We start from the raw sequence: 22,407 nt of genomic DNA, 5'->3' as shown, positions 1-22,407 counted from the left end.
AGTAATCCATAACTGAATGCTACACATGAGCTGGAGGTTTCAATCTCAAAAACAAGCAGAAATACTAAACAATCATGTCAAGGGAAATGTAGTACAGGGAGACTTTTTTCCATGTACAGTAATCCCTCGCTACTTCGCGGTTCACTTTTCGCGGATTCACGACTTCGCGGGTTTTTAAATACAAGTGATTGCCCGCCTATCGTGGAAGTTATGTTCCAGACCCATCAGCAACAGGAGAAAATCCGCGATATAGAAAGACCATATAAATAAACATTTTTATAGTTTAAGCCTTAAAATACCCATCCCACATGCTTTAAACACATGTAAACTTATAAAACACACTTTGTTAACACATATGATATGTGGATGTCGGGCTAAGGATATGAGTAACATCTCACTATTATAAAACATTTTAACTTCACGCAAGACAAGACAGTGAGACAGGAAAATTGGTGATGTACAGGCTTTTAAATTATTGACACGCAGAGCGACAAGCAGCACAAAGCCAGCACAAAGTCCACTTCTCCTTAGCGTTCATTCAGCTCCCCACCCCCTTGACAATGCGAAGTAGCAGGAGCATACTGCGCTTCTGGGGAGGGGGGGTTTGAGCAAAGGTGCGTTCAGCTCTCACATACCCACACACACACACACACACACACACACACACACACACACACACACACACACACCTCCTCCTTCTTCCGAACATGCAGAGCGACAAGCAGGCATTTTGGCAGAAGAAGCACAAAGTCCATTTCTGCTCAGCGTGAGTTCAGCTGCCCCCCTTCACAAAGCGAGTGCAGACACATTGACGTCTGATCGCAGTGTGCAGTGTTGGTCTGAGGTGTTTTAAGAATGTAGAAAGTGTTTAAGAGCATAGGAAGTGTTTATAAGAGTGTGGGAAAGGTTAACAAGAGAGTGAGAAAGGTTTATAAGAGTGTGGGCGAAGGGTTTATAAAGCCTTAAAATATGTATAAATAATAAAATAAATATAGGTCGCTACTTCGCGGATTTTCACCTATCGCGGGGGGCTCTGGAACGTAACCCCCGCGATAGGTGAGGGATTACTGTACGTAGGAGAATCAACGTGATGCAGAATACAGACAGACAAGCTTTTATCAAATTTGTGCATATTTTCTATTTATATGACGATTGTGGCACTTTGGCTACATTCACACTTCTGCATTTCCCTGGGATATTTACAAATTCACACAACACACACAATCCATAGCACAGGAGTAAAACCAATTCTATTTTGTGGTCTTTGGTTATACTGTCATAGAGCAGTGCAGTGTATTTTTTAAAACAAATGTGAAACACTGCATATTTTCCACGTTTTGATGCTTAAACGCATCCAAGTATATTCATTTGGTTTATCCTTAGGAAAATGGACAACAACTGCCCTTTCCTATTTCTTGCAGAAGAGACTACAAACATCATGATGGACCATACCCAATGTCACCTTTGTCTCTTGACATATTTTTAGGATTGCATTTTTACCAAAATTGCCGCAACAATAAGTAAAGCAGGCATTAAGTCATCTTAATACCACAACATAGGTTAAATGGCTCAATGCAATGTCTACACATGACAGGAAATGCATCTGGTGTAGTTGTCCAAAGCTACAGAACTATATTAAACAAGAATAAAAGGCAAAGGGTAAATGCATAAGCCTATATGTACTGATGTATGTGTGTACATTATGTTAGCACAATTCCTGCATATACATAGATGCACATTAGGCCATAATGGTAAATCAAATGACTGACAAGATCAAGTATATGCAGTATTGCTCTTATCAGTTTGCATTCTAAATTAGTTTTAATTATAATTAGGGGTGCTCCAATCAGGTTTATCAAGGCCAATACTGATCACTGATTTCATGTTATTTGATTGGCAGACTCCAATAACGATTAAGATTTTTTTCCCCTTTATCTCTTTAAAACACTTTATACACTAAGCTCCTGAATAACCAGACACACAGAAGCCTTATGTCCTATATTAAAGTGTATGTTAATAATTCAACTATAGACTATGGGTGCTATCTATTCATTTTTAGTCACAAAATAAAGTTATGCAGGCTTATTGTTCAGTGATGGTAAAAACGCTAATAAATAAAATTTCCTTAAAATACATAACTAAACAAAAAGGGTACAAAAATATGTATCCATAAAAATATGGTATACAAGAAAATAAAATGTCTTACTATAAGCTGTCATATTGTTTAATTTTTTCTGTAATGTACCTATCTGAAACAAAGCTTAATTAAAAAATGAGTTTTCAGCATTTCTCAAACAATAAATATAAATATATATATATATAAATATATATATCTATATATATATATATATATATATATATATATATATATATATATATATATATATATAGTGGAACCTCGGTTCACGAACGTCTTGGAACACATACAACTCAGGATACGACCAAAAAGTTCTCCAAACTTTTGCATCTGTCCACGACCACACACTCTGTATACAAACAAACCAATTTCCCTTTCGGTTTGGGCGCACCGATGATTTCAGCACGTGTTCAGTCTCTCCCTGTACTGTACATTGTTCTTGGTGCATCACGCAGAGGGACTCTCCCTCAAATCTGTAACCTTCTCTCAACCCAGCTTCCTCCTGTAGTATAGCGGGTCCACAGCTCCTGTCAAAAAGGCCAGTTTTAATAAATAACTAAATAAATAAAGCCAGTGCAGGCTTGTGTGCTGCTGAGAGAGAGACAGCACGTGCAGCTGAGAAGGGAGCCTGGGTGTTTGTCTCAGTGTTATTCAATGTTTTTACATTACTTTACTATTACACTGATCATTCTATGGTATAATTAACTATTTTTGTGCTTAGAAATCTTTAAAGAAAATATATTTACATATAGTTCGTATGGTCTGGAACGGATTAACTGTATTCACATACAACAATATGAGGGAAATTACTTCGGGTCACGACCAAATCAGGTTACGACCAGAGTTTTGGAACGAATTATGGTCGTGAACCGAGGTTCCACTGTATATAAATCATTTATCTTTATCTCTTTTTTTTTTCAATTAAAAATGTAAGCTGCTCCATTTAAAACAAGCTCACTTTGACAAAAGAAAAAGGTCTGAATATGACATGCTGTTTGTTTACGCTGCTGGATATTTGATGTGAAACACAAACAAACAAACAAACAAAAGTGTGCTGGAACTAAATTATCGTAAAGCTTAGAAAAGCAGAGTCTGAAAAAGATTTTTTTAGTGATCGGCCAATTTACCAATCAAGTCTTTTTTAATGAAAATTGGCTGATTTAGACTGGCAGCAGATCGATTGTAGCATCCCTAAATTCATAGATTAGCACGGTGGGCATGTAACTGGAAAAAAACGCTTTATGAGATTACCTAGAATTGAACTAAATTGAAATAAATGGGTGACATAATGATCGAATCTCCTGCTTCTAAGCTTCAAAGGTCTGGGTGCAAATCCCAGGCAAGTACCATCAGTGCCTGTATACATTTTTTTCATGTACTCAGATGGTTCCTCCAAAAATTCCACTTTATGCAGGCTACGCTAAATGGCTGTTGTGAGAGAGTGCAGGAGCTTGAGTTGGTGTGACCTGTAATAGACAGTGCATTAAAATTGGTGGCACAGAGTCACAAGGTGCTGTAGGCTAAAGACAAAATAAACTGGGTCAGTTAATTAGGGAGGAGACAAAATTTCATTGTGTCTAATTTTGTGAAACAAAAAACTGCCAATACAAAATGCAGCACGTGTTTTGTGTATTGTATAACATTACCAGATGACTGAAATAAAACACAAAGGAAAGTGAAAATATAAGTTATATAAATAAGTCAAAAAAAAAAAAAAAAAAAGGATTTAAAAATGTGATTGAAAATCGACAACTAAGGTATAACATGCCAGACTGATTGTACTTTGGCAGAGCTATTATTCAATGTTCTAATTAAAGACACGAAGGAGAGGACCCCATTGGCAAAGATCTTCATTTCAGGACCACTATCTCTCGTCAGACGATCAAACGAGTACTACAGTCGTCTGCTAGGACTAAACAACTGGCTGCAAGGCTTCTGCAAGAATCAAGACATCGGATTCATCAACAACTGGGACCTCTTTTGGGAAAGGCCGCGTTTCTTCAAGAGAGATGGCCTGCATCTGAACAGTTTCGGCGCCCGGGTCCTCTCCAAAAACATATCTAAGGTAATTCGTTTATCTTGACTATCTATCTCTGCTCTTAACCCCTTCTGAAATGCTACCGCTGTGCTAGGACATGATAATTGTTTAATAAAATCTTCCGTAAAAGTGCACAACATTAATACTCTAATAACCAATCTTAATGCACGTAGAAAATCTAGGCAATACGGCATAAACACCAATAATTTAATTAAAATTACTACTTTAGATGAACAATGTATTAAAACTATAAAAACAGATTATAGATTAAACAAAAAAGACACACTGAGCGGCGCTAATAAAAAGTTCCTGTACCAAATATCAATAACACAAATAGTATTCATCTCTGCCCCTCCGAAACATTAAATATGGCACTATTAAATGTTAGAGCTTTAACTAACAAAACGTTTTTTACCAACGATCTTATTAGTAACAGAAAAATTGATTTCATTGCACTAAGCGAAACGTGGCTTAGCTCAGATGGCGCGGCTGTTTTAATCGAATCTGCGCCTCTGGATTACAGTTTTACTTGTGCAGACCGCCAAGGAAAGAAGGGTGGCGGCTTAGCAAACATTTACTCGAGCCGGGTTAAAATGTAAAGATGTCAGTTTTGGTAAATTCAAATCCTTTGAGTATCTCGCCGTTGTTATTCATGGAGATTCTCACGTTCTAGTATTATCCATGTACAGACCTCCTAAATTCAACGCATCTTTCTTTGAGGAATTCTCTGATTTAATGTCAATTTTAATTACGAACTATGACACGTTCTTAATAGTGGGCGACTTTAATTTTCATTTAGATAATCAGTGTGACCAAAAAGTACAAGAATTTATGAACCTCCTGGACTCTTTTGATTTGAGATAGCTCGTTAATCAGCCTACACATAAAGCAGGTCATACGTTAGACTTAGTGATTACTAAAGGACTAAAAGTTGATATAAAGCAGATCATTGATATTGGTCTATCAGACCATTTTCTTCTACTTTTTAATTTATAAATAATGTTAGAAAACACTCATGAGAAGCATTTTGTTAAAAAACGCTTCTTTGACTCAACAGCAGCTTTAAAACTGTTCCCAGACTGTCTCAAGACTGCTGTAGTTAAACCCCTACTTAAGAAAAATAATCTTGACCCCTCTGCTCTTGAAAATTTTAGACCCATCTCTAACCTACCTTTCTTAAGTAAAATTTTAGAGAAGGCAGTCATTATGCAGTTAAATGACCACCTCAATAAACACACTATTCTTGATAAATTTCAGTCAGGGTTTAGAACAAATCACAGCACAGAAACTGCACTTGTTAAAGTAGTAAATGACTTGCGGGTAAATGCAGACAGAGGCTGTTTATCTGTTCTCATCCTCTTAGATCTGAGTGCCGCATTTGACACCACTGATCATAATATTCTTAGAAATCGCCTTGGTCAATGGGTGGGCCTCTCTGGCAGTGTCTTAAATTGGTTTGAATCCTACCTGGCAGGGAGAAAATTCTTTGTTAGTTGTGGTAATTATAACTCAAAGACACATGATATCCAATATGGTGTTTCACAAGGCTCTATCCTGGGTCCGCTGCTCTATCTCCATGCTTCCATTAGGTCAGATTATCTCAGGGCACAATGTGAGCTACCACAGCTATGCTGATGACACACAGCTGTATTTATCAATAGTACCTGATGACCCCAATTCTATTGATTCACTAACACAATGTCTGACTTGTATTTCAGAATGGATGAATAGTAACTTTCTCAAGCTAAATAAAGAGAAAACTGAAATCTTAGTGATTGGCAATAATGGATACAATGAGGCGATTAGAAATAAACTGGATACATTAGGATTAAAAGTCAAGACGGAGGTAAAAAGCTTAGGGGTAACTGTTGACTGTAATCTGAATTTTAAATCTCATATTAATCAGATCACTAGGACAGTATTTTTTCCACTTAAACATAGCAAAAGTTAGACCTGTTATATCATTGAAAGATGCTGACAAATTAGTTTACGTGTTTGTTTTCAGTCGACTAGATTACTGTAACGCACTCCTCTCAGGAATATCTAAAAAAGACATAAATCATTTGCAACTAGTGCAGAATGCAGCTGCTAGAATCCTAACAAGGAAAAGAAAATCCGAACACATCTCTCCAGTTTTGATGTCACTACACTGGTTACCTGTGCCATTCAGGATTGACTTTAAAATTCTGCTTATGGTTTATAAAGCCTTAAATAATCTCGTCCCATCTTATATATCGGAATGTCTGACATCTTATATTCCAAATCGTAATCTCAGATCCTCAAATGAGTGTCTCCTTAGAATTCCGAGAGCAAAACTTAAAAGTGGTGAGGCGGCTTTCTGCTGTTATGCACCTAAAATCTGGAATAGCCTGCCAGTAGGAATTCGCCAGGCTAATACAGTGGAGCACTTCAAAAAAACTGCTGAAAACACATTATTTTAACATGGCCTTCTCATAATTTCACTGTAATTTAATCCTGATACTCTGTATATCCAATTCATTATAATAACTATCCATGGTAGCTCTAAAATCTGTACTGAGAAAGTTGCGCAACAAATATATCATTGTAAGTGAAAGTGGACTTGAACCAATGGTTAAGTGTTTCACACACACAATTTAGTGAGTTGCATCCTCAGATGAGTGCAGTAAATCATAACATTGTTTCATAAATGCACCATTTCAACCACACCGGCTGGATTTCAAAGCAAACTAAGCAGGGGCCATAAAAACACAAATTTACCGTTGCATTGAAACAGGTCTCATGATATACTCAAGGAGTTCTGGGCGCAGCAACCTGCAGATACTTTAGTGCTCACAAACAACATATATGAAGACAAGTGCTCAAGATATGAAAACACCTTTTCACCAATACCAATTCAGTATATAACAGAAGGCAGAGCATTGCTCTCAACAGCAGTCTGCTAGCACAGCAGAGAAAGAAAGAATTCCCAATGCCTGCTTCTCTGGTCAAATCACACGTCTGTCTCGGCTAAGTCTGTACCAAGAGATTGAAGTGGTTTACTGTCACAGCGGGGAGGTCTCAACTTTCCACGCAATGTTAACATGCTCATCTTTCCTAAAAGGAAATATAGCATTGTAAATTGTTCATAGATCCAGCCTGGACCTATATCTAGCAGGTCTATAAAATACTAAAAACAGAAAATAAAAGAACAGCCATTGTTAGAACAATTTTTGACGTTAACTCAGAAAACAAAAAGATCAATTTATACTTAAAAACATAATATTGTATTATAGGTTAGTATTATTATTAGCCAAGTGTTAAAATTACTGAAAGTCTTACTTTTTAACATACAACATGCCTTATATTCCTGCAGAGAAAATATTTTATGGTAATATTTAATATTTTATTTTATAAAAAAGAAGAAATCTTACACAGACATGTATTAAATACTGTACTATTTGCACCCTGATTTGAATTTATTTACACTGTTTTGATTTATGTTTGGTGCATGCAGTACATTTCTTTTAGAAACAAAATTATTTAGTGTGGATATGGTATTGTGAAGACTATATCACCATATGAATGTATCATGCCTAGAACTAATGGATGGAAGAATGGAATCTAATCTTACATTTACAGTTTTGAAAGAATGGCACCTATGGTTTAAAGTCTAAATCCAAATATGAAAATATAGCACAAAACATTTCTACAAACACTGACTAATAGAACATGTCGAATGTTACATAGTTCCACTGTATTTTGTATTAAAAAACAAAGACTGACACACTTGCTTTAAAATCTACAAATACATCTGTAATTGACTACTTCTGGTGCCATGCCTTTTAAGTGAAGAACTCCCTGTTGCTTTTGTGATTTTGTTTTCCTCCTTCCAACCACCAAAATCAATTCCATTCAGAACCTGCATTAAGTTCTTAAAACTAGGTAAGCCACTTTATTCCGTGTTCTGCTTCACCACCAGGAGCCATTGATATTTCCCATGTAAATATACTGGAGTTAATGTCAATGAACCTATTTAACTCTTCACAGGTATTTAGGAGGCCTTCCAAAAATAGCATTCACTAGCTCAATTCTTTTGATTCAATCCTTCAGAGTTCAATCACTGTCCTGTTTCAAAGCACCCTTACATTCAAAGCATGCACTTAACACATTTTAGATTGTTATGACTATTGCTAGTCATAGCTGCAGTTATCACAGTTTCACCCACTATGGCCTAAAGAAAAAGGCACTGCTGCAAAACCACAAACAAATAACGCTGATTCTTTAAGAAGACAGCCTGATCTAAAACAATAACTACCGTACAAGGCCTAAGGAGCCACTTATAAATATGGCAGTGGAACAGTGCGAGAGTGCGTTAAGACATTGAATGGATGTTGTTAACATGCAGTCTAATGTAAACAAAATGGGGGTAATCAGCAGAAACATGTTTCTAGGCAGCTGGTAACATACTTTTACGGCCTGAAGGTGCCAAAACAACAGGGAACTCTTTTGGACAGGGAGCTTTTGTGTTGGTGTAGCTAGTCATTCATCATCTGTCTAGAACAAAAACAAAACTGGCCCATTTCAACTATTCTGTAACCATTACAGCCATGCCCATTAGGTACCGGGACAATATCAGTTAGTGGGGCTTCTTAGCATCATTTCACCTTTTCAACAAGTAATTGAAGACAATTTCCTTTTTCTATCTTTTGTCCTATCCTTTGGCTTATCAGGTGCAAAGCAAGTGGTTACTGCCATTGAAACTGTCCACAAAGTGTGACGTTACTAACACTATAGAGAGAAGGCCCCTTACTAAGAACTCTGTGCTTAATTAAAAATTTTAGACAATTCTTTAAGACCATCCAATAGTTCACCTTTTAAGACAAAATGTATTTACATTTAAAGCACCAATCTCGGTGTGTTCTCAGAGCACATTTCATTTCACGGTTTAACACTTTTGAGAAATCACAAGCCTCCACCTTCACGTATCCATATTAGGTGAACTCAAGACCTCTACAAGTTTCTCTAGTGGCTGCTGGCTCCCATTTCAGTATTTTTCAGACATATATTATGCTATAGCCAGTTATACATCTGATACAAAAGCTCTGCACTGCTCAATTTCTCAAATGTATATACTTGTTTGTTGCATTGTCTGTTTTCGTAATAATAACTTTTCCATCTAGCATTTACATTTTAGCTGTAAACGTAAGCTGCCTTAGTGGCAATCAGCTTATCTGTACTTCATGTTTATTTAGTTTTGTGATTACACTTTAGTCAAACACATCATGGCATACTATGAGCCTGCTTTATCCTGATGGAGCAGAAATATTACCTTTGTTAACAAATGGTCACTTCATGAGCAGTTAAGTTGTAGCGTAACAGGTTTAGCCCATCTCTACATTTCTTAAGAAGTTAATCACAGTGCTGCACTTCACATCAAACACATTAAGGCCGATTCACTCATTACACGTTGCTTAACAACAACTTATTGTTGACATTGCAGATAACCATTTGGCATGAACTCAGCAACACACTGTGAAACTGCAAACTATCTATGTTAATATTAAAGCCAAACCTGGGAATTTCCAGGCTAATGCTCAATGTTATGAGAACAATACAAAGCCCATGGTACACTGTAAATTTTATTTTTCCTGCCAGACAAAGGCCTTCCATTTTGACAGATTTAAGATGAGAAACTAAACAGTAAGATTAAAACATTGTAATAGCAAAGCTGAACCAAAATTTGCACTTACAATATTTGATTCCCATATCATGCAGGTAATATCTCATCTTCGGCTTCTCTGGTGTACTGGAATTTTGTTACCACAGTTGCTACTCAGCTCAGTTCAAGGAGGGCCATGGTGCCTGCAGGTGTTTCTTCCAAACTACTCTTGACATTAAGTGGACTCTTATTTTAATTAAATATGCCACCATTTTCCAGTTTCAATCTTTACTGTGTTAATCCAGGGTTGATTTATCTTTTAAAGGAATTCAACAACTCAGCTATACTGATCTCTCCTTTTAAACGAACGCTCCACCTAAAATTTTTACTTAACGTTACCTCACTTTCTATCATTATTACTAAACACATGAGAGAAAAACATTTTCAATACTATGTTTTCACTGGGAACGAAGGTAAAAGTTTAAGATATCATATAGGTCAATGGTGACCAATGCTGTAAAACAACAAACTGTGAAATACGTCTGGTGTATGAGGGTGGACAACTCACGTTTAGTTTACATATGCTTAACTTTATTGTCCACAGTGCTGGGTAAGTTAAATTAAAATAGTAATAAATGAAATATCTCATATTACTTTTAAAAACAGTATTTAGAAAAAAACACTTCATTAAGTAGTGTATCATACAGTATATTATTTACATACTTACAGAAATAAGTATGAAACTTTCAAAAATATTTAGTAAGAAAACTTTTAAAATACAGTACCATTATGGACACATCTGGAATTGAATGTAAACTTAAGTGCAAGCGCACAAAGCAAAATTTTCAAAATAATTACAACAAAGCTATAACTGAAAAAAGGCATATGTTTTTAGAAATTGGTCTTAAATAAGCACTGTTGAACTCTGGCACACAAGCATGTCTTCATTTTTGTATATGAAATGCAATTAATATAAAAGTGGCACTGTTATAATACTGTGTAATTGTGAACTTTTCAAAGTTATGCGATAGTGTTTCCTTCTATTTTGTAATCAAATTAAGTTTTACCTCGTCAAAAAAACAAAAGAAAAAATACTAGGTCAAGTCTCTCAAAATATCAGGGTCCTATGTGTTCATATTTATTCTGTCAAACATGTTAAGCCTTTAGTAAATCTCATAAGAAGCAGTCAATGAATACGAAAATCTGAAAGGGGATTCTTACTGGTGTGAGCTGAGCCCAAAACTTCCATAACTGAGTGTTAGAAGCGGCTTGTGTGTAGGATGGTTAGAAGGCGTGCTTAATTCTTCAAAATTAATGGAGGCATTCCACACTGGTAGCAGTTTTCAGATACTTTAGGATTATGAAGTATGTACCTCATCAATTTTAATAGTAATTGTATCACAGATGTGGTGGCACCAAATGTCCTGCAAGCAGTAGCAGCTTTTTTGCACTGTAGTATAGAATCAATCCGATTGACAGAAAATCCCAAAAAACAAACACTGTGCACTCATCAAATGGGTGTGGTAGGACATAAAACCTGGATCTCATCAAAAGTCATTTTTAGTTCCTGTTTATTTTTGTTATTGTTGGCACAGATATCACGGCCACATGCTCTTCTTCCCATGCAGGGGGTGCTCTCCCATCAGAGCTAAACACTATCAGATACAGTGGCAACATTTGATGTTGGAGCGTACCTACCTTCTGCTTGGCCAGAGATACCTTCCCAACTTTTTACATTTTTGGCAAACAGATCACAGCTACATTCACAGCCCTCAAATACGAAAGCTATCAATTTAAATTCTACTCAATACAAATGATGACATTTTTTTTTTTGTAATTGATTTTTAAAGTTTGCCCTATTTCACTACTACGCGGGTAGAGCCGCGGGGGGCAGCTAGTGTATATATACTGTGTGTGTATAATATATATATATATATATATATATATACACACACATACACATAGACACATATATATATATATATATATACACATACTGTACATACATACACACACACCTCTTATTAACTGTTTCAATCAGACCCATTGCCACAGGTGTAAAAAAATCAAGCACCTAGAAATGCAGTCTCATTTTACAAATATTTGTGAAACAAAATAGGTCATTCGGAAGGGCTCAGTGACTTCAAGCGTGGTACTGTAATAGGATGTCACCTTTGCAATAAGACGGTTCATGAAATTTCATCCCTGCTGGATATTCCATAATTACCTCTAAGTGTTATTATTGGAAAGTGGAAGTGTTTAGGAACAACAGCAACTCAGCCATGAAGCAGACAACCACATAAAGTCACAGAGCGGGGTCAACAACCTCTAAGGTGATTCCATAGCTGAAGAGTTCTAAACTTTCACTGGCATTAATGTAAGCACAAAAACTGTGCAGCGGTAGCTTCAAGGTATGGGTTTCATTGGCCGAACAGCTGCAAGTAAGCTTCACATCACCAAGTCCAATGCCAAGTGTCAGATGGAGAGTTATGAATAAAGCTTAGCGAGTCTGGGTTTGGCAGATGCTAGGAGAACATTAGCTGCCTGACTGCATTGTGCCAACTGTGAAGTCTGGTAGAGGAGGGATAATGGTGTGGGGCCGTTTTTCAGGGTTTGGACGAAGCCCCCTACTTCCAGTGAAGGGCAATCTTAATGCTTCAGCATTATCGTTCCTCCCCCAAACTATGCGACTCTTCAATTCCACCCGGGGGGGGTAAACGTTAACATTTAACATTATACAAAGTTATTGTCTTTTTTTTTCACCTGCATTATTATCATTCTTTAATTTAATATTATTTATTGTATCAGTATGCTGCTGCTAGAAAATGTGAATTTCCCATTGGGATTAATAAAGTATCTATCTATCTATCTATCTATCAAGACATTTTGGACAATGCTATGCTTCCGGCTTTGTGGAAACAGTTTGGGGAAGGATCTTTTCTATTCAAGCATGACTGTGCCCCAGTGCACAAATCAAGTTCCATAAAGACATGGTTGGATGAGTTTGGAGTGAAAGAACTTGAGTAACCCACACAGAGCCCTGACCTCAACCCCATCGAACACCTTTGGGATGAATTGTAACAGAGATTGCGAGCCAGGCCTTATCTTCCAACATCAGTGCCTGACCTCATAAATGCTCCACAGAATGAATGGGCACAAATACCCACTGAAACACTCCAAAATCTTATAGAAAGCCTTCCAAGAAGAGTGGAAGTTGTTATAGCTTCAATGGGGGCCCAACTCCATATTAAAGTCTATGTATTTGAATGTAATGTCATTCAAGTCCCAGCTGGTGTAATGGTCAGGCATCCCAATACTTTTGTTGATATAGTCAATATAGTGTATATACTGTATAGTTCAACATGCAAAATCAAAATTAACCTGAAGGTATTATGGAAGAATTACAGCAACGAAGAACCTGTAATACTGTAAATGGGAAATCAGAAATATTAGGTTTTTCCACCATTATCACTGCCCACTGAGCTGGTGTTCAGAGTTATGGGTAGCATTTGAGGAGATGAGGAGCTCTCTCCATGGTGTAAATGCAGAGAAGCTTTACTTCTGCATTATAACCTTCCTTTACTAGAATGAAAGCATTATTTTAACCATGTTACTTATCTTAGCTGTTACATAACACTGAATCAACGGATTTTGGCTTTTTTGTCACTGATCAACAGAAAAAGACTACTTAATAACAAAGTGAAAACAGATTCCTGAGAAGTGATCTAAATTACACACAGAAATCACAACATAATTAATGGGATAAGCACTCACGCCCTTTAATATGACACACCTAAATCATCACTGGTACAGCCAAATGGCTTTAAAAGTCACAGAATTAGCTACACGGGGATAACCCTGACTGTAGTATATATGCCCCTCTATGCTGAACTTATTATATTGAACATCGACAAATCAGACAAAAGAACACTTCCAGGAACTTCATGAAAAGCTGGAGTTTGTCAGAAGGGACATGGAAGGTTGAACTCAACTGGGAGAAGGTCCTACGGTCTAATGCAGGGGTACACAATATTGGTCCTAGAGATCTGCAGTGGCTGCAGGTTTTTATTCCAACTAGTTTTCTAATTAGAAAGCAGTCCATGCTGATAATGAAACTTGGTGTTTAACTATTAGCTTGTTAATGCTTGCAATCATCCAAGAGAAATTTTAATTGCACTGTAGTTTCCTTCTGTGAGAACATTATCCACGTGTTTTGTGGACCAGAATAGATTTAAACTTAATGGTCCTTCCATTCCCCTCTTATTCATTTCTGAACATTTTTTATCACAGATACTTCATGGTGCATATGCACATGTTTAAAAGGAAGCCTGTTAGCTGGAGTGCTACTGGTTTATTGGTTAACTATATTATTAACTAATGTCTGGTTAAGAAAACAGACAACAATTAAAACTTAAATGCTGAAAACTAAAATAGGCAATTAAAGGTTTTGAATTGTAACAGGCAACAAAACTACAATTACACCCAAAAAACGAATTGCTCTAGTAGTAGATAAATGGGTTCTAATTAAGAAATTGGCTGAAGTGAAAACATGCAGTAACAGCAGACCTCCAGGACTGTAACTGAGGACCTCTGATCTACAAAGTACAGTAACTAAAATTTGTCTTTGATGAATAAAGGCACTAACAAGGCACAGAGTTAAACACCAACTATCATTATCAGCAAGGACTAAGTTCTAATTAGGAAACTGGCTGGAATGAGAACCTGTGGCCACTGTGGCATTCCAGGACTGTGATTCAGGACCCCTGGTATAATGAGACTAAAATTGAGCTTGCTGACCAACAGACTAAACACTCTGTTGCACTGCACATTACCAAAAACACCAAACCACAGTAATGTCTGTTGGTGGTGGCATCAAGCTGTGGAGATACTTCTCTGCAGAAGGCCCTGGAATGTTTGTGAGATTAAAATGAATGTAACAGAATACAAGCAAATTCTACAGGAAAACCTGATGCAAGATCTCCAAGAACCTGCATCTTGGGAGAAAAAATGGTCTTCAAGAAAGACAATAACCCCAATAATTAGGGCAAAGCTACACAGGAATGGCTTCAAAATAACAATGTTAATGTACCTCACAGGTGGCACAGTGGTAGTGCTGCTGCTTTGCAGTAAGGAGACTGTGGAAGATTGTGGGTTCGCTTCCCAGTTCCTCCCTGTGTGGATAGCACTTTGAGTACTGAGAAAAGCACTATATAAATGTAATGAATTATTATTATTATTATTATTATTATTATTACTGGAGTGTCCGAGTTAGAGTCCAGCTCTCAATCCAATTGAGAATGTGAGGCTGGACATAAAGTCTGTTCACTAATGACCAACATGCAGACTGACAGAACTAGAATGGTTCTGCAAAGTAGAAGGGAGATAATTAGAGTCCAAATGTGCAAAGCTAATGGAAAGAGACCTGTGTATACAGGCTTGAGGCTGTCACAGCTGCTAAAGGTGCATCTGCTAAATTCTGACATTAAGAGGGTGAATACTTGTGTAATCAATTATTTTGTGTTTTATATTTGTCATTTCCTTAGCCAACTTTGCAGACGCATATTTTTACTGTGACATTAAATAATCTTTTTCTGTTGATTAGCATCAAAAAAGCCAAATTAGATCCGCTGCATTTCAACACTGTGTAACAATAAAATGTAATATATATCAAAATATACGTTGTACTCTGTGCTGGGAAAAAGATATATGACTGCAATTAAAAGCAAACAAAGAAACCACATTTCTTATATCTGCTTATCCTTCTAAGAGTGTTGTGACAATACAATGAAGAGTTTCTAAATTTCTTACAGAAAGTGATCGCACACTAAAGGCCCTGTCACACTGCACTACTGTTTCAGCGATTTCAGTTGCAGGCTTCAGGTTTACAATACAGTGGACCCTTGACTTACGAAGTCAATTCATTTGCGAGGGCTGGCTGAAGCTCAAGTTGGTTGTAAGTCAAGACTATTTTTCCAATAAGAAATAATGGAAATACCCATAATGCGTTCTGAACCTCCCACAGCAACACTTACTTAACCTTTTCATAATAAAAAGGGATTGTACAATGTGCATAATTTACCAAAAACACACACTAATTTTTGCACTAACCAAAAAGTTATAAAAAGTGCCTAGCCTACCATTTTATATTGTATTCACCATTTAAGTTGACATCTTTGGCTTGCAGGAAGGGAGGAGGAGGAGAATGAAATGGAAGGTGGTTATTGTTTGGAAGGAGAGCCCCCTTCCATAAGAACATCAGGACTCTGGCTCTCTGGTGTCCTCTCTCTCCTTGGGAGAGGCTGTGGCCCATTAGGACCTGCTTCTGGTTCACTAGGTCTCAACCTTTTCAGAAATAAAAACTGGTCTGTTTCTGTCTTTTCTTCAACACAGTTCTGTAGTATGACATGACACTGTCATTAAGCAAGTTAATGCAACGATTAGCTTTCTCTCTGTCTGGGTGGGTCTTCTCCACAAATGTTTATATTGTAGGTCTGTCCATTTTTTCAGGATGTCCTTTATTTCAGAAGAGGAAATTTGCTGCACTGATTGTTGATCTTCCTCCTCCTCTTCATAAAGCTCCTCAGCTGCCATTCTCTGTTGCTCAGCCAGAGATTGCTGAAGTTCCTCTGTAGACAATTCCTCTATTATTATATTAGCGAGATCGGTCACACGAATGCTACACTCATATTTCTGCACAATTTTCTTCTTCGTTTTGATTGTGATTGCTTTCTTTACCTTCATTACCTTCTCTTCCTTCCTTAGCTTCTTTTCTAGCTTTTTTGGGGCCATTTTGATAGCAATTATCAAAATAAATTATATAAATCACTGCAATGAAAAATTACGTCCACAAACACACAAATCTGGGCTCCGACTGATGCTTACGAACGCTCTTGGCATGTTTGTTTATATTCGCACAAGCGGATACATGTGACCACATTCTGGTCATAAATCAAGACGTTGGCCGTAATTCAAAACAAAACTTTTGGTCGTAAACCAAGTTGTTCGCATGTCGGGCTGGTTGTATATCGAGGGTCGACTGTATTAGCAAAACAGGGCAGTTGCAGTGCTCCAGTGACCCTCAGTCATGTACAGTAGTCTGATATCCTTAGTGATTCGGTCCAACCAGTCTGCAACTCTCCCTGGTTTGATTTTGTCTTAAGTTGTAAGAGCAGGCCCTGTGTGCACGAGAGTGGACAACCAATGAACGCTCACCTTTTAAGTATAATGCATATAATGCAGTAATGAGGAATAAGGAAAGCAGGTGTTTTGGGATCATCTGTCTGATGTTGCCTGTTTCATATACTATAAGAAATGGGGAAAAAGGGCAGGGACTGTAGCTCAACTCCCTGTACCTGTAAAGCATTTTCACAGGCACCTGCTCCAAAAGGCAGCATGTTAATGACTTTACAAAAAGGGTGAGCTGGAGATTCTTTTGAAAAATGTAACTTTTCTAGAAAGTGATTATGTTGTTGTCTAATTTGACATACCCTGATACTGATGCAATCTGACATCCTCAGGAGGCCAAATCAGCAACTGCAGCCATCAAGTTTGACATTCCCTCTGATTAGAAGTTATGAAATGTGACATCAGCCAAAAGTGTCTCTCTTACATTACTGAATGACCGCATAATCCAGTTTCTGAATGGTGACAATCAAAAAAATATCACAAGTAAGGAATCACAAGCAGAGCCATTTGAATCATAACACACCAACAAAACAGAAGTACTAGAGTTGTATGTGTTTTAAGCAAACTCAAAAATAAAAGGAATTAGGATGTGATTACCTTGAAGACAAGAGGGTCTTCAGACAGAACATTTAAAACAATTATTTCTCTTACTTAGATCTGCCCATTAGTTCTCCCAATTCCAATTATGCAAGTAATATTTTCTAAAATTGAAAATTGCATTTACCTGTCAACCTGTTGCAGTATGCTGAGCCAGCTCTAAGAGAAAAGTGCTATGCAAAAGTCAACCAAATTGAATTCCTCATTGTCTTGAGTATCATTTCGTCACATTTTTGTCATCCTACTTGCTTTTCTCCTCCTCTATCACCATCAAAGTAAACCTCTTAGGGGAGCCATTTTCATTTTACTTTTCAACATTTAAAGAAGCAGCAAAAAGAGTGTGCAATTAGCTTCAGCTGAGAATCCCAGTACCTTTCCACCAAAGTAGAAAATGAAGTTGTTCACAACAAAGGCAAGGCAAACTATCTCAGAAGAACAAACCAAGAAGTCAATGAGTAACTGGGTATTTGAAATTCAATATCTGGGCATATGAGACTGATAGTTGAGATACGTTATCTTAGTCCAATATGTTAAATTTGCATGATACAGATGCTTTTATCCAAAGCAATTTATAAACCTGGTCAACATAATTGAGTAAACAGTCTCAGGACAGTTTTGGAACAAGTGTTACAGGACAAGGTTATAAAATTAATCAGCACAAGGGAACAGAACACAAGACTAGATAATCATTCCAAAGCAATTATCAGTTCCACAGATGTTCACAGAACAAGAGAATCTTCAGATGCTTCTTAAACACATTAAGGGAGTCAGAATTTCAAATAGAGGTGGGCAGCTCATTCCACCAGTTGAGAGCTACACAAGACGACTTGAGTTTTGGATTGATAGTAAACTTTTGACTTTGGTACCAATACCAGCACCAAAGATACTAAATAATGAATAACTCCTTCCTCCCTTAGGTACCAGCTGCTTCGCTCTCCTTGCCCACACATAAGAACACCTCCTGACTCAGCTGCATGTCTGCCGATGGGTTCAGAGACAACAAGGAGTTGTGGGGAGATGTGTTTCAGCACGCTGATATATGCATATAATAATAAGGAACCAGGTTCTGCCCTCAGAGTTTTAACAGCATTGATATAAACAGGTTACAGTAAAGAGCAACGTGTGTGTGGGTCTGGGTTTCCCCCTTCAGAGTTTACAAAGCACCACTATACAAATAGTGGTTCTAAGAGTTTTTCACACTTAGCAGGTACAGCGCAAGGTGCTGTTAAGCAACCACTGGTACATCTGGTACCAAATTTGGCATAATACTATAAAAGTCCAGTGTTAAAAATATGGTAGTTTGGAAGTTTTTTTTTTTTTTTTTTTTTTAAATGTACCAGTAAACCACGCAACACTAATACAGAATAAGATTTGATAAAACACAGAAGTGACATCATGCCAGACGCCACTTAATAGCAGACAAGTGTGAGCAAGAAGAGGCTGATCCATTGATAACTATATAAGCAAGCATCAAAGATCTGTGCTGCTACAGAAAACCACTAGAACGACATGCACCTGTCTTGATAGTTCAACACAAGAAGTGCTGCTGCATTCAGACCCATCTGTGGTAGGTTGGTAGGTAGATTTTCAACTTTAAATTGGCCCCAGAGTGAGTAAGTGACATTGGTTGTTGGGCAAGTGTGCTGGTGTATGCTTCACAATGAACTGGTGCTGATACTTCCTGCCTTTCATCCTGCATTACCAGGACAGGATCTAGTCACCCCATGACTGAATTGGATGAAGTGGGTTTGAGAATATTGTATATGCTGTATATTTGAAATATATATATATATATATATATATATATATATATATATATATATATATATATATATATATATATATATACAGTGGAACCTCGAGATACGATCACCTCTGTATACGAGAAATTCAAAATACGAGGAAAGTATGAGCGAAAAATTCTGATCTAAATGCGAGCATTGGCTCGCATAACGAGCCATGAGCCAGGCTGTGGGTATAGCTCGTGGCTTAGCGAGGGGGCGTGGTAGCAGTTCCGAGCCGCGATCTGCGGTGTCTGCGTTTCTCACTTAAGTGCACAGGTGGGAAACTGCCCACATCCATGATTGTTCCTGTGGCTGATGGGCTGCAGCTGCCATGTCCTCCCCGCATATATAGAGAAGCGTGAGCCGGTTAAGGGGGAGAAGAAGTAAAAGAAGAGAGAGAGAGAGAGAGAGAGAGAGAGAGAGAGAGAGAGAGACAGAGGGGGGGGGCGGCAGGCGGTGCAGGCTCGCGAGCGAGTGCAGGCTCGCGTGTAGCTGAACAGTGAGCTGAACAGGCGAGCCAAACAGCTGAAGCAGGACGTTGTAGAGAAGGTCAGCTGCATTAACCGTGTCTCGCCTGTTGCAGAGCCCGCAGGTGAGACGCTAACAGAGAAGAAGCACCGGGGATTGTCATCTGTTTTTTAAAGACTGCATCCTTTTGACGTTTTAACCTCGTGTTAAAGGATTGTTATTCTTGTGTATTTTAAACCTCCACTTCACAACTGTTTTAAGGATTATTTATTTAAAGATTTATTGAATGCTCTACTGCACTTTGGACACCTGTTTTGATTCTTTTAATAATCAGTTATATTATTTACCAGTGTTATTTATTAAAGGTAGACTACAGTATATATAATTATCAGTGTTATTTGTTAGGAAAATTGATTTTCATGTTAATATATTTGGGGTGCGGAACGGATTAACTGGATTTCCATTTTTTTCAATGGGGAAGTTTGTTCTAGATACGAGAAATTCGCTATACAAGCTCAGTGCTGGAACGAATTAAACTCATATCTAGAGGTTCCACTGTGTGTATATATATATATATATATATATATATATATATATATATATATATATATACATACACAAATATAGATAAACACATAGTAATACCACATAATAAGCATGAAATTCAGTCATTTTACACCATATTTACCTTTCCATTTCACATCCTGATTCTCTTTTACTGATCTTAACTTGAATAAAAATTTTAACTGACTAGCTGTTCTGAGATGGACTGAAACCAAACAAATCAACGTAGACCTCAGCATTAATGTTTTCAATGCACCATGCAAAGCACGGTTCTGTTATATTTAATTTGGTATGGGATTCTTATAAGTAGTATTACTGTTTATGATGCGCCATCTGTTAAAATGACATGCTTTTTTTTATTTACTAAAAAATATCTGTCATGTGCCATCTTTTAGAATGACAGAGACATAGCAATCAGACGACAGAAAGACAGACACTTATTTTATTATGATAGATTAGTGAAAATAAACCATAGTACACATATTCAAAAGCTAAGTGACAGTCATCCAACAAATACAAAAAAGAATCATATGTATTATGTATGCAATTATACTGTATTTTGTTTTAGTTCTTACTATTGCTTCTGAAAACAATACATAAGTTAATACAGGAACTTAAAGAAAACCCTCAACAAAAACATGCAAACATAAAAGCCTTTGGGATCAGAACATAATACATCTTTTACCAGATAGTGACAGTTGCCAAAAACCACATGGGATCTGACAAACAGTTTCAGCAAAGCAAAATTTGTTGCCATCCTTCTTGTTATTAAGGAAGCAGGATTTGAAACTAGAAAGTATTTTAAATGCGTATAGTGGTGTGAGATTTAAAACAAAAAGAAAATCAAGATTCCCCAGAACCCCCACTGATGCCTAGTAAGTCACATTTCACAGGCAAACACCACCCAGTTCTGCCAGGGAGACCATGAATTTGGCAGTCAACAGACAACTTAAACAAAGCCAGGTAGAGCTCAAAGCAATGGGGAGGCTTACTTACTCCATCATGGAGGGGGGGATAGTGCAGCAGTCCTGGATGGCAGTCAACGGGGACGTCAGGTGGGCTGTGTAGGATGCCTCTACTACCTGCTTGTTACGGTTCACCACATCAAGGTAGCGGTTAAATTTTTCCCTGATTTTTTTAGCCAGCTACAAAAAAAAAGGAAAAGAAAAATTAATAATAGGAATAAATATAATTAAATGCAATTTGAAATAAATCATATATGTATTTTGACAACTCAGTATAAGACAGATGCTTTAAAATATACAAATGCCTACTGCCAAGGAACACTCCAGCATTGGATAAAAGAGTTTGGGAACCTAATGGATGATTATTTTAAAACCAAAAAGACAATACAAAGATGAATAAACCACACAAAGGAAACATTCATTTAGCAGACTCTGAAAAGAAGAAAAAAAAAGATGTTTATAGATTGTGACAGTTTGTGCATCAATATTGCACCTTCATTTTCTCTATAAAAAATATTTAAAACTTTGACTGACAAAATAACACAAGTAATAGTTGAATGTAGGAATGAGTTTAACTATACATTGAAAAATCAAATCAATAGTGTCTGCTTGAAATTCTGAATGCAAAATGGGGAGAAAAAAAAATGGCAAGCTGTGTCTTTAGAAATGCTGCCTTTGTGCTCTCTGTCTGCCACAACCCTTTTCACTGCAAAATGTTTGAGGAGCTCCTCGAATGACCGGCATACACAAAACTGATTAAAATACCTCAATTTTAATGTTTTTAATTACTAACTATAGATATTGCTAAAGAACATATTATGGACAGTAGTACTATCGAACTTACCAACAACAAACAATTAGCCAACATTTTATTGTGTAAATTTCAGGGAAACAAATAGAAACAAATGCCAGCTCTTTGCAGATGGTGTGGAGGATACAACTGTAATGCGTTTAATTAGTGTTACTTAAAAACTGTAAATATAAAAATGTCATTTAAAAATGATTTTACACAATTAAACAGTACAAAATCAAGCAGTACATATTTTCTT

General features: G+C 37.1%; 1 protein-coding gene across 1 annotated transcript in view; it reads right to left on the bottom strand.

Annotated features, from left to right (window-relative positions):
* cachd1 (cache domain containing 1) overlaps positions 1 to 22,407 on the bottom strand; it is a 296,821-nt gene that overhangs the window by 103,204 nt on the left and 171,210 nt on the right. Inside the window, exon 3 of the mRNA XM_028810950.2 lies at positions 21,390 to 21,538. Within this exon, the coding sequence (XP_028666783.1) occupies positions 21,390 to 21,538 (149 nt within the window). The remainder of the gene's footprint in view (positions 1 to 21,389; positions 21,539 to 22,407) is intronic.

Source organism: Erpetoichthys calabaricus, chromosome 10 (genome assembly GCF_900747795.2).
Source record: "Erpetoichthys calabaricus chromosome 10, fErpCal1.3, whole genome shotgun sequence".
Taxonomy (NCBI): Eukaryota; Metazoa; Chordata; class Cladistia; order Polypteriformes; family Polypteridae; genus Erpetoichthys; species Erpetoichthys calabaricus.
The sequence above is the reverse complement of the archived record's forward strand: the minus strand, read 5'-3'. Positions and strand labels throughout refer to the sequence as shown.